Here is a 13927-nt window from a genome sequence, read left to right on the forward strand (position 1 = left end):
GGCCTACCTGGTGTTCCTAGCTCGTCCTGGCTTGTCTTTCTCCACTCTCTCTCCCTCGTCCTCACTTGGCCCGTCTCATTACGCCCTCGCTCTCACGGGTGCTTCGGTGTCTCCTCATGCTCTGCCTGCCAGTCAGCCTCTCCTGAGGGGCACCTACCACCCCCCATTTCTTTTCCCTCCAGTTTCCGCCTCTACCTTCCTCCATATTGTCACTCCCTCATCCTGATGCGGACCCTGGCGTTATCCCCTGCTGGTGCCCGCAACCCCCGCGTTGTGCGGAAATTTTCCCCGATTTCATGTCATCGCTGTGCTTATTTTCACATTGTCCCATTCCAGGTCTCCTCTGCCTCCATCCTGTAGCTTGGCTTATGTGTGCTTCCTCATATCCTGTTTCATTTTCAGTGCTACAGCTTCCATCGTTGTGCTCCAAGCTGTTACGACAGAACTTACCCTACTTTAGAACCACGTTGATCCGTTAGCATTATTCAGACTCCGTTTTTTCATTTGCATATGTTTTTTTCACTGCCGGTTTAAAAACACCGCTATTCCTTTTTCTTTCCCGAGATATGCTTCTTTAATCTTTTCTTAGTCTTTTCTAGCTGTAGTTTATTTTATACAGTTTCTCTTTGGGATGCTTATTTTTATTCTGAAAGAACAAATGAGCTATTTATTTGTTACGAAGAGTTTCTAGTTGCAGGCAAGATGTGCAACTGCTATATCTAACCACATGTTTGCATACTAGAGAGATACAGAAGCACACCTGGCAGCGTGCATTCAAGGAAAGTTGAATGTCTGCTTGTCTGGCAAATGAATAGACTCTAGTGACTGATGTGTTGAAGCTGCAGTGGAAATATTAATTGTGATACTGTAGTTCATTGTAACGGAGGTGTTTTTCAGACTTTTGTATTATTGGTGGGAACTTTAGCTTCATGTATGACGATTATGCAGTGTGTTGCTTGCAAATCCAATGGGGCAAAATGCCCATGTAAGAGTATAGATAACGCTAGGGCCTTAATAGTTTATATTTGTGAATGTAGTATAAAGAATTCAACTGGAGGACAGTATTGTAATGTATGTTTTACATTATGGTTTCTGCCATATCTGGTGAAAAATTGTCCCTTTGTAAACAGTGTAGAAACTAAACCCATGCATTTAATGCAGTTGCAGCAAAAAGGGGAAGAGATATAAGAGGGAAGAGTGTTTGAGAATGCATCTACAATGTGTATTAAAGCTTATATGAAAAGGCAGGAAGGTCTTCAGGAAAGTTTTGAATAAAATGAGCCTTTACAAACAGGTTTGAAGATGGCTTTCCAGCTGTAATGGGACGTATTCCTTGTATAGTGTTCTCACCTTACTTTTCTCCTCCTAGAATGCCTAAGTCGAAGGAACTTGTGTCTTCAAGCTCGTCTGCCAGTGATTCAGATAGTGAAGTTGACAAAAAGGTGAACATTATATGCAGTTTATTACTACTGTATTAACTCTTATGTTTCAGGCTGGGGTTAAGGAATCAGGTGAGCATTATGTCACAATGTGCATGTCATTCCCTATGATTTAGCAGACACTTAACCCAAAACACCCCACCCTGTCTCCCCCACCAACTACAACAACAACAAAAAAAACACTTCCCAAGGTTAGGGTTTGGGTGGATAGGATGCTTTTTGTCTTGCAGTATACTTTTTTTCTCTAAGTTGCATTTTGCTCTGTTCAGGGTTTTCCATAGGATATATCTAACCACAAGCTTCCTGGAATTGTTTGCTGCAGAAGTGATAGAAAGCTTCTGTGTAAGCTGCCCCTGGTGGCAAGAATTTGGACTAATTTTGGGGGCAAACACTGCCTGCCCCCCATTTTCATATCTGGATTATTTGTCCAAAACAAAAACCTCCACTTGCCTTGTCCTCTATGTGCCACTTGCTTATCTTGTTTGCATGTTCTTTTTCTCTGTTTCAGATTCTTATATTTACTGTAATACCATCTGCTAGTTTCTCACTTAAAAGCTGAGCCAACCTGAGTGTCTTTCAGTTGATTATTTTTAATATGTTGACTGTTTTAAATGTATAAATTGAGTGTTCCCATTTATTTTTAATAGTTATTTAATTCATAAGTTTGTGTAGATATACCAGTCATTATGAACAAAACAAAAAAAACCCCAGTGAATTTATCCTTTTAAGAAATGCTATGTTGTAACACAGACATCAGGTCTTTTAATGTAGTATGTGAAGAGACTTGGTCTGCTTTACTGAATTGGTTCAATCGTGACATGGTTGCACTTTGCAAATTAGGCGTTCTGTCAGACCTTAATATAAGAAAAGCAGTCAGGTTATTTTTTCAATAGGGAGCTGCATTCCTGAAAAGACATAGTCTAACAGTCTGCTTTAGTGGGCAGTAAAGTGTTGGGGGTTTTTTTCCTATTATAACCTCCCATATTTTTTGGAACTCTTTGTCTTTAAAAGAGGTTATCCACGGTACAATTCTAGCAGGTGAGACTAATTTTTGGTATCTTTGTATTACTCTTTTTTTGGGGCAGGCATGGTTACTATGTAACCATGAGTAGAAATAGTACCTTTATAGTATCTGCGGGTAATCTGATTTGCAGAAGATACTGTCTGAATGTTTTAAAAACATGTTAAATTTATCATTTTATGGACAGAGATTGGATGCTGATTTAAAAAAAATTACTTTGATGGAGGTGATTTCCAATCCTTTCTTCATTACCTCATCTAGGTTTTTTTGTGGTTTTTTTTAAGAAGAGTTGTAAACTGTCCTGCATTTTTTGTTGCACTCAGTGGAAAGGAAGTTGAAACTTCCATGAGACTTCAAATTTTTTATTAAAACTATTGAACCGACAGTATTACTGCGCAGAAAGAGTAGGATTCTCTGTAAAGCCAAAGTATTATGGTAAACTTCACTGGGAACAGAATTAGGCTCATTTGAAGATTTTTTTTTTTTTTTTTTAAATTCCGGTCTAAATGTACAGTATTGAATTCCTGCCTTCACAGAAGGAAGGTGATAATGTGCATTGCATAATAGTAATTTGTGACCTCTAATGGAAACTTTTCTCTAACTTGTAGAATGAGTTGTGGTTCATGCTGTTCTCTTTTTATTCTTGCTCCAAGGCAAAGCGGAAAAAGCAAGCAGCTCCAGAAAAGCCTGTAAAGAAACAAAAGACTGGTGAAAGTTCAAAAGGTGCAGCTTCTTCTAAGCAAAGCAGTAACAGAGACGAGAATATGTTTCAGGTAAAATTGATGACTCTTAGAGCCTTGTTAAGATAACATGTTACATCATATTCAGTATAAATTTTATGAGGTGATCTGAGAATCTTGACAGCATAGTGCTGGGTCTCCTGAAGCCTTGGCCAAAGGGGATTACCATGCTAGCATGCAGATAAGATGCTCAGAAAAAGCGTTGTCAGTTTTCAGCAGAGTAAAAGAATCTGAGTTGTAGCAATTGATCTAACCCTCATGTCTTTGCCCATGGTAACTCTGGGTAGTCATTTTGTCGGTGAATACAGCACTTGCCATGAGTATACTGTAAATATTAGATCAGGACTGTCTTCATGGAAATCTTTTTTAGTCAGGGCTCTTGAAAGAAAGATACTTGGAAACGAAAGTATGGACTCTTCATTCCTATTTAACTAGGTCAAGGGCAACTTCGCTCCTATATTATAAGACAGTGTCTTGGAATAAGTTTTGCTTCTTCCTTTGTTTCATGATGTAGGTTTTTCTCACTGAACATCCAGAAAGATGATAATTTTTGACATTGTCCTTGTCTTTAAGATGGGATGAATGTACATTTTTCAGTAGCAAGACGCATTCGTGAATTCTGGGTATTGCAGTTACTGGGGTTAGCTGAGGTAGTAGCAGTGTGTGCTGAAAATTGCGTAGCTCAGAATTACCTGTTTTAGAGGTGTGGATCAAGACTTATTAAATGTCTCTTGACTAGCTGGCTGGAAAGGAACTTAAATTCTTAGAGCCTTTGATTCTTAAGTTTGCGAAAAGGTATGGGAGAGGTGCCTTATAAGATGGCCCCAGCACTGAGTAAGGCAAAAGAAATGGTTTTGGGCTGTAGCTGTGCAAAGTAATGTGGGGAAAAAAAAATTCTAGAGGGAAGACCTGCTTAACTGATACTGTAATACAGGGCAGTTATTTTTAATGTATCAGTTCTCACTTTCCTCTTCATGTATAGTTGGGAGGGAGGGCTTCAGTTGAAGGCAATGCCTGGACTTTCCCCATTGAAGGAAGAATATAATATTTTTAGTTCTGCTGGGGCATGCTTTGAACCATGTAGGAAAAATGAGATAGTGTCTTGTACACCTTATGAGGTGAACTGCAGTTAGAACTCAAAAAACGTATGTATAAGCTTTATGCTATAGTTGTAATAATTTCAGAAATTCCAACATTGGAGAAAGCTGTTAAAATTTTTAATGCTCCCCTGATGTAAAAAAACCCCAAACCCTTTCAAATAAAAGCAAAAGTATTTGCGTGCTCTGATTTCTTTCAACCTTTTTGACCTAAGATAATAAAAAGTTACTAAAAACAGACAGTAGAGGACTCCTATGAGTCTGATAAGAACAGGATTCTTCCAGTGTTGAGTATAATACAGACAAATATTTGAATATCACCTTGACCTAAAACATCAGTCTTAGTCTCTGCCTGCCTTTTAGTTAATCAAAAACAAAATGTTTTTTAGATTGCTTATTTTGTTATGTGAAGCATTGTGAGTTTTTTCATGCTACATCAGCTTAGGTGCGTTAACGAAGATGCAACTGTTTTAGTGTAGAAATAGCACGGTAAGTCTGAGGATACTTCCCCCCACTCCCTCTTTTCCAGGAGAGCATGCTGGAAGATCTAGCTGCATGTTAATTTTTTAGGTATGGTTTTATTTTTTCTAGGACTATTAGTAATACTAGAAAATCTCCTTTCTGCTTTGCCATGGCAGTAAAATGATCTCTGATGTGCAGGTGACTTTGCAGTATAACTTACATGCGTGGCTTCAATTGATGGAAATCAGGCTGTAAAGCCTGATTCATAGGATAGTCAGAAATTCTGTGGTGTCCGTATTGTGTGTGGGAGTGGCAGCAAAGGGTATGAAAGTTAGAGGCTTGTTTTACACCCTCAGGCTGTGTTCTTAAAGTATATAGCTTCCCTTAATACAGAGCTCATTGTGACTGCTGTATTCAGAAGATTCTGCATTTTCATCAAGATCTACGTTTTATTATTTTTGTTTGAGACTGACATTCGTGTAATGGTATTCTTGAAACTAATTATGAAGAATAGTATAAATGTAAGTAGAAGGGAATTAATTCAGTGTAAGAGACAAATGTATTTTATTTATTTCCATGTCTTGGCCTTTTTAGGTCTTATGGGTAGCCTAGTATACTTTGGAATTTGTGAAAGGATTTGGGTGCGGTTGGGGTGCGGAAATTTATCTTACTCCCATTTGTGATGTATTACTAGAGGCCCTAAGGTCAAGCATTATTCATGTTAATGTGGAAGGGTTAGTGTTGATACATTAGATTCCTGTCTGTGGCTTCAAGCCAATGTGAGCTCTGCATCATGTGCTTTGGTTAGTTTGACAAATCCTGTCATCTACCTATGCCTGATTTGGATAAGGTTTGCTAATGCTGTCAGGGTACAGTATTAGTGACTACCCAGAGTGGAACCACATCGCATGATCAGGCATTTCACGGAAATTGTTACTTCAAAACTAGTCCATCTGTGTGTTGTCCTGCCTCCCCCCCTTCCCCCTTTTTTTTTTTTTAAAGTTTGGGTCATATTTGCTTTTTGACTTGTGAGAAATAAGTTCTTTGGTTTCCCAGTGTAATGTCTTTATCTATCATAGGCTCCTGAAGGTAGATAAATATAAAAGGTTACGATTCTCTGGAAAAGTGATTGGTTTAGCACATTAATTCTGAAACTTGGGTGGTCACCGATGCATTTCACAATCAGTTTGCTGTGTTGCAGATCTCACTGTTTACAGAATTCTTCATTGTGCTCCTTTTAATGCTATACATAATAGTTACCAGCTAAGAAGGAAGGATGCTTTTTTGCTGTTGCTGCTTCCACAGTGTGTATACAGTTTAATCAAGGCAAACTGGAAATAGGAAGAAAAACGGTGAAAAAGGTGGTTGCTGAAACTCATACAGGAAGTCAGTTGCATAGCTGTGAAAGGAACCAAGACACAGCTCAGTGCATTTTATTCTAAGAAATGGAAACCTGGAAATAATGCTTTTAATGTCTTCTGATTTAGGTAATTCAATAGAATAGCATAATCTAAGGAGCTGTAATATTTAATAAAAAGCATACGAACTTGCCTATGAAGGTTGAACTGCAGTAACTACACTGCTATAAATCAATACAACCCTTGGAACACTACTGTGGTTACAGAGATACAAAGATGTCTTAGATCAGCAAAATTATTCTGGGACTATCGGCTGCTGCATGAAAAAAGAATTGTTCAGAAATGAATCTGTGCCAGAATTACGAGTAACTGAACATCAAGAAACATCAATTTACTTAAATCTAGGTTTTGGTTGAGGTTTTAAACCTTAGATGTTAATTGAAACTGTACTTTAGAAACCTATTTAAAGCTTTTAGCAGTGGCAGCTTTTGCATAGAGTTCAACTAAAGATTCAAAATTTCATGTGAACATTCAGCTGAAATCTAGACAGCGATGTAAAACCTAACTTCATGTCAGCATTTTCATATGGAACTGTTTCCATTTAAGGTAGACTTACTGATTAAGTGAATGTGAACTTTGCATTATTCGCCGTACTGTAGTTGAATTAAGACATACAGTCTTATCCTTAAAATTCAAATCCTAAACTCTCTTACTGTATTTGCAGCTGTAATCTGCTACATTGTATCAGATTTTATTTCTTAGAGCCAATCTGGAATTACTTGGCAATGCACTAATATTCTTTGATAGCCCTGGGAAAAAAAGGTGTTGTGGAGTATTACTGCTTGAAGCTGTTCTTAGAGGTGACCTCAAAAGTCACTGGAGCATTAAAGGGTTAAACCCAAGAAATATTGTTCATGTAGGCTATTCGGGATATTCTTTGCCAGCAGTGGTGACGGACCTGGGCATGGTAGCAAGTGTGGTCTGAAAGAACTAAGCTACCATGACATTATACCTTAGTTTTGAATGTTAAATTTGTAGTACTGTGAAAGTATTTAATAAATCAATCAAAAATATTATCTTATAAACTGTAATGTCTTGTTCATTTTAAAGGATGCTTTGAAGTAGGAAAACTGCTTCAGGCTTACAGTATCTAAAAATGTCTTAATTGTTTTAAAATCAATTTTAGAGTTAATTTAGCATGATCTGCATAAAAAGAAAAATTACTTTAAGCAAACATAAAGCATTCTTGTTTATATCTATTTTGTGAAATAACAGCTTGTGACTTACACATCTGTGGATGATTTTAGTTGACTGGAAAGTTGTTCAACCTTTCTGGTCAGACTTAATGCTAGTAAGATCTGGTTGGGCCCTTGTTAAATTGTATCAAAATGCAAGAAGCATAAACTAAGGCAGTTGAAAACTAAAGTTAATGTTTTATCAGGAAGAAATATTCTATTTTAAAATTGTTTACTTCGGAATGTGTTCGTTCTTCAAAAAGTGCATCCAGAAGGTGCATACAGAATTCTAAGAATTTCTTATATGAATTGTACTTGATTGTGGTTTTATTATCTAAAATTCTCAAATTCACATTATACTTTGAATTTATGTGAACAAAAAGTTTTTATCAAATTTGGAAAGATCTTTGTATAGTGTAACGCGTAGTTGTCAGCGTGACTCCTCCCCTTCCCCCATGCTCCCCCGACCCCCCCCCAAAAAAAGCACGCTCATAATTCATTTAAGCCACTGTGGTGCAGAAACTATGAAATTCCAAAATCATTTCATTCTATGTGACATGCTGGTAAACTTAAAGGATTTGAATGGTTTTTTTTTAAACACTTGGTACAGTGAGATAGTCTTTTAACCACAGTTCCAATGAAGTGCCATGAGGACTTGGGAGCAGGCATGGGAGCAGCATAGTTGGTGGCTAACTTTCATTTCCGTCTGTATTTACTATATTAAAAAAAAAAAACAAACCTCTAGAAATTGTGGTTATCTCATGTGAATATCTGCTTTCCGTACATATGGAATGGACTAAAATTTAGATTTGGGAGTAGAGCTCCTTCTTTCCCTGTTTGTTTACAACTGCTGCAAACCAAGATGGTTATAACAGAGGCAAATTTTTATTTCAGAAAACAGTAAATTATTGGCTGTTGTAAGAAGTAGGCGTGTTAAGAATATAGGTATTTTTATTCTAGGAGAGCTGCTTTTGCATTGAGCATTGACTGCTCAACTCATTTTAAGTCGTTCATCCATTTATATTGTCATTACTTATTAGCCTACTGACTACTCTGGATTAAGCTTTTGATCTAGTTGTTTCTCTGCTGTCTAAAATAAGCTGCAGTGTGCAATGTCACATGTCCAAGTCTGATACTGCTGGGAAAAGTGAATGCTGTAATATGTAAAATACCTAAAAGACCCTTATATGTGTTTTGGCAGATTGGCAAAATGAGGTATGTCAGTGTTCGTGACTTTAAAGGGAAAGTCTTAATTGATATTAGAGAATATTGGATGGATCAAGAAGGTGAAATGAAGCCTGGCAGAAAAGGTATTGTTCTGCTTCATGTTATTTTGCATTAAAACATTGTCTGCAGTTTGCTGGAGAACTTTTGTGTATCATATTGTTACACTTTGGTGCTACATTATATTTTTAGAGTAATATTTTTAGGTTTTTGTAATTTATATTTTAAAAAAATCTGTATCTTATATTTTGTATAAACAAAGTGGGTTTGTTGGCCTGAGTCTGTTTTCCTTAATGGATCCTCCATGATTTATGGAAAACAAGGTATCAAATACAAGCAAATTTGGTATGGGAGTTATGAACATAGCCATATTTTTTTTTTCCCCCACACTGATTAACTTAATCAATGCAATTTCTTTCTTTTATTACAATTGGATTTCTTATTTCAAAATTCACTGAAAAGATTTAACTTACTCATTTGTGGTAAGATGTTAATTTCTTTAAAAGAATTATGTCCTTCAATTTCTGACAAATTTTGAGTTAAAATAGTTAAAACATTTAATGTGACTAATTTTGGAAAAAATATGTCAAGATTTTAGTTGAGCTGAAAATACCTCAAATGTTCAAATTTTGGTACTGTGCTTCTAATTTGCAGCACAGCATAAGGCATTGTACCTTTAATTGCCACTCCCATACCTGCTTTTTATGGCTTGCCTCCACGGAACCATTTTCAGAACTTTGCCGCCTGCCAAGATGAGGATGTGAGGATAGTTGCAGTAGTAGTGCTTTGCTTAATGTCATGTTGCTTCTGTTAGAAAAGCCTACTCTTAATTGGTTTTCATATTGTGCCAAGGAAAGAGGTAAGTATGAAACATTCTGCCCTGGAGATTGGAGGCATTTATTGTACAGTCAGCATAAGGTTTGCTACATTCTTTGCTACTTAACAAAAAAGATTACTCTAACTTCTAAGGACTTTAACCTGCTGTGTTTTGAGGTGGAAGTCAAAAGTATATGCAGTTTGAGTGGCAAACTACAGTGAGATTTGATGCGTAGGCCAAGTGATAAAAATTACATGATGTGGACAGAAATGTTTATCAATGTGGCAAAAAGGTCTGAATTTTATTAGGATAAAATTAATAATAATCTGATACAGTATGTGAGTTTAATGTTCCATTGACGCACTTACGAGCCGCTTATCTAGCTATCCTAAAAACAGTATAAGCAGTTGAAATTGTGCAATAAAAAAACAGAAAAAAAAAAATCCAACAGTTTAAGTTACTGTGTCAGGTTGCTTCAGACAGCAGGTCTGAACTGTGCGCAGTTCATCTGGTATGTGGTTCAGGGACATCTTGATGACATTTGGTCCCCTAGTAACGGTTAGCACACCTAACTTTTCAAAAGAAACCTGCCCTCTAAAAACTGGTGGAAAACTGCTTAGAGTAGCCCCATGCAGACTGCTTGCTGCTCAAAATTATGGTGGTGCTCTGATAAGACAGTGATGGTAGAAGGAAAAAAAAGGCGATGAGCCCCAAAAATGGAATTCAAAGTTTCACCTGTTTTCAGGTCCTGCTCTACCTACAGGGAGAAAGCAATGAAGGAAGCCTGGTCACTGAGGGGGGAGAGTGGGGGTAAATAGTAGAAGAGCCTGACTGGAGAGAGTATGAGAGGTAGGCCTGTGAGTCTGTACTTGCATAGAGTTGGCATAGGGATTGTAGGGAAGGGAAAGAATGAGGAGACTAAAGCACAAAGGAACCATGTGCCTGGACTTGAGCTTGAGGAAGTACAAATTTAGAGCTGAGGAGGTGGGTTGTGGGGCACTGAATTATTATTGATTGAATGTCACTAGAAACTATAGTGAACTTGAAGTGAAAAAATAGCTTCCATGTTGGTTTGTGACTGCTAGGGAGTGGAATAGAGTCTCTCCAAAATAGTATGTGTTATTATTATTACTAACACTTATGGTATGTGTTATTTACAGAGCTTTTAGAAACAGGAGGGAAAAAAACCCCGGAATTATGAGTGCATACAAATTCAGTCCACAGAGGTATGGCTTTTAGGAGCCAACAGGAATACGAATGATTTCCAACATCTCACTTAGGGCTTTTGTGCTGCCTTCTATCAAGGCCAAGGCTTTATTTCCCTTCCTGTGTTTAGCCTAACACTTGTGAATGAATTTGTTACACTGTACTCATTTTCTTTGTAATTTAAACTTGTCTGAAGATAAGCTGAAGTCTAAAGTTAAACTGAAGTGTTCCAAATGAGTAGTTTCACTTTGTAACTGTGGTAGTTGTTGAAGTAGCTCAAGCATTAACAGTTGTAACATAGACTTTCTGTATGAAACCAGCCTTGATAGTAATCATGCAAGATCCTGCACCACAATTTTCTTTTTGTCTTAAGTGTTTATTTTTAATGCATTTCAGGTATTTCTTTAAATCCAGAACAGTGGAACCAGCTGAAGGAACAGATTTCTGATATTGATGATGCAGTAAGAAAACTGTAAAGACAGAGCCATACAGAAACTTTTATCATTTAGTTGTTTTGAGCGGTCTTTTTACATTGGCTTTTGTTTTCTAAAATATTGTTTTCCAAGCTATTGTATATTTGGATTGCAAAACGATTTGTAAGATGAATACTTTTTTTATGTGCATTAAAAGTGTATTCTGAGTGAGGCTATTTGTGTATACTTTACTAAAAGGAAATGTGTTGCTTTCACCTCATGGTGTAAAATAAACAAATCAAATAATATGTAAAGCATACTTGTTTATGGCCTTTTGATTGAAGGTGTTTACTGATAAGGCCACCTAATAGCTTTAGTCTTTGTTTTAGTTTCAGTTTAGTTAATACGAATTTGTTTTCTGATGAGATTTCTTAAAATGCCTCCATTTAATTTTTTTCTTTTATTTCATACTCTTTGGTATTGCCCTGATAGCTTTCTGCTTTAAGACTTGATACAAACAGTGAATACTTGGTAAAACACATTTTTGTAGATAATTTTAAATACTGTATTTGCTAATTTACCCTATTTATTCAGATGTAAACAGTCCTGAGTATATAGACTTTTTTGCATTACTTGCATGAAGTGTAATGCTAAACAATAACACTTGAACACAAGCCACATGCTATTTCTTCCCATTTTTCTATAGCTTGCTTGATTTAGAAAATAAAATAGGCCTTTTTTCTTGGACCCTAGATTTATGTGATGCATAAACTTTTACAGTAATAGACATATACCTCAGAGTAAGAAGTATTTAAAAGCTCCAAATGTGGTTTTTGGTTAGGTAACCTTTTCAAGCTTTGCATTAAATTCATTTTTGAACACATACTAACTAGGTATTCTATAGAAAAGAATAGTTGACCTGTCTTTGTAGGGCTTTTGTTTGTTTGAGAGTATTGCGCAAACAATGATGCTTAAACTAGGCTGTAACACAGGTTAAACAGTCAAACAGGGTTAAAATTACTTCAGCCAGAATGTCTGGCTATCATGCTCCTGCCCTGTCCACGCTGCCTGCCCAAACCACTTAAGTTGGCTTGCTTTGTGTGGCTTACCTGTGCACAGCTGTTTTACCTGTTGTGCAGAAGATACTTAGCGCTTAAGTGAAGCACTGGTACATAGTGGATCATGACTCTAGCGAACTTCACTTGTCAACCATTGTACTATTCTGGTAAGAGAAGCTTCTGTCCAGTGGAAGCTCTATTAGACTAGATGCTACCCCAGTTGAAGGGCTTCTTGGTAGGTGTCACGAACAATGGAACGAAGAAGGGAGAATATGATGTTTGAGTAGAACTTGGGAGAGATAAGGGGCACGCAAGTACGGAAGTTAATGGTGAAAGATCAAAGTTAGCTGACACGTGATAACTACAGGGAAAATATGTACGTTAGTGGAATTGGAGCAGAGTTCATTTTCTGACTTAATTCAGTTAATCGAACGAAGATGAAACAACTTCATGAAAATTGACATTTCAAGACTATGTAGTGAATGTACAACTTAATTGGTTTAGCTGTAATTTTCCCATTTGATGTTAAGCTTAATGTATTTTTTAAATTTTGTATAGATAAACACGATGTTTAATTTTGGAATATCTTAATATAATTGTTTATATTGCAGACATTCATGGAAGTGCCATACACAGACTTTTCCTGTGCTGCAGAGTTTATAATTCAATACAAATAGGTATTGAAGGGTGAGGAAGGGTGACTTCATCAAATTAAATATATATTACTTAATTTAAATGTTATGTCAGATACCTCCACCTGCTTGTTAACCTACCGATTGTTGACGTATTACAAATAAAGTTAAAATCTGTTTTTGTATAGCTCAGGAAATCTGAGTTTTTAAGAACTGCTTGAAGGTGAATAAAAGGATGAAGAGATGTGTTGTGGTAGCAGATGCATTTATGGGCACAACATTCTTTTCTGAGTAACTCTTAAAGGCATGTAGGGATATTTGGACCAAATAGAATAAATATGAAATATCTACTAAAATTTCACAGATGAGTGAATGAAATAAATTGCTTCAGATCACTATCGACAGGTTCTAGGTGTTTATTTGCGGTATGAATATATGATTTTTTTTCCTTTAAGTTTGAAATTTTGCAACCAGATTTCACCCATTTTACCTCAAAACTTTCATGTGGCTACTTTAAAGTGCATGATTACATTAGAGGGAACATTGTCCTCACTTAGATTACTGTGGTAGTAGGTCATTGGATGGCAGTTGTGTATCAAAGTACAATACAATTGTGTTCAGGAAGGTGGAGAATTAAATTCATTCAATTGGGGATAGTAAGTGAAAAAGTTTTAATATAGTGATTAGTTCTCTTGTGGAAACTGATGGTAGAGGTGTTCAAAGAAATTAGAATTTGTTAACCAAGAACTATTAGTTCCTCTTACAGATAACCCCCTTGCTGAATTTGTGGTGATAATTACTGGAGTTGTTTATCCCATTTCACTTGATAAAACTTGGGGCATTTTGATTTTGCTTAGCTTGTGTGTTTAAAAATAGTTTTCCATCTGCCAGTTACATTTCTGCCTGTAACAATGAAAAAATACAATGAATTTTACCGGAGCCAATCTTAACATCTGCATGAATGTCCTACAGAAAAGGTAACTGAATAAACCAGTCAGTTTCACAAATGAACTCAAAATGGGATGAGTTGAATTGTGAGGGAATTCATTGCACCTCAGATGTGCTTGTTACTTGATAAAAATTTGACACATTCAATGTTATTTTGAGATAAGTAATTGGTAGTGATTTCTCATGTAATTGTTTACGGCTGTAGTCTTTCTAATTTGAGAAGAAAATTTAGATTTTTTTTTTTCTAATAAAGATTATTTTCTTGCAGACAAAATGG

The 13927-nt window shown here is 36.4% G+C and overlaps 1 protein-coding gene across 1 annotated transcript; it reads left to right on the forward strand.

Annotated features, from left to right (window-relative positions):
• The first annotated feature begins 1370 nt into the window (after positions 1 to 1370).
• Positions 1371 to 11329, forward strand: SUB1 (SUB1 homolog (S. cerevisiae)). The gene is made up of 4 exons (XM_009585943.1): positions 1371 to 1442; positions 3114 to 3233; positions 8554 to 8662; positions 10996 to 11329. The coding sequence occupies exons 1-4, from the start codon at positions 1371 to 1373 to the stop codon at positions 11073 to 11075; spliced, it is 381 nt and encodes a 126-aa protein (XP_009584238.1). The 3' UTR covers positions 11076 to 11329.
• Positions 11330 to 13927: the final 2598 nt, after the last annotated feature.

The sequence above is a fragment of the Fulmarus glacialis genome, unplaced genomic scaffold (genome assembly GCF_000690835.1).
Source record: "Fulmarus glacialis isolate BGI_N327 unplaced genomic scaffold, ASM69083v1 scaffold4099, whole genome shotgun sequence".
Lineage (NCBI taxonomy): Eukaryota > Metazoa > Chordata > Aves > Procellariiformes > Procellariidae > Fulmarus > Fulmarus glacialis.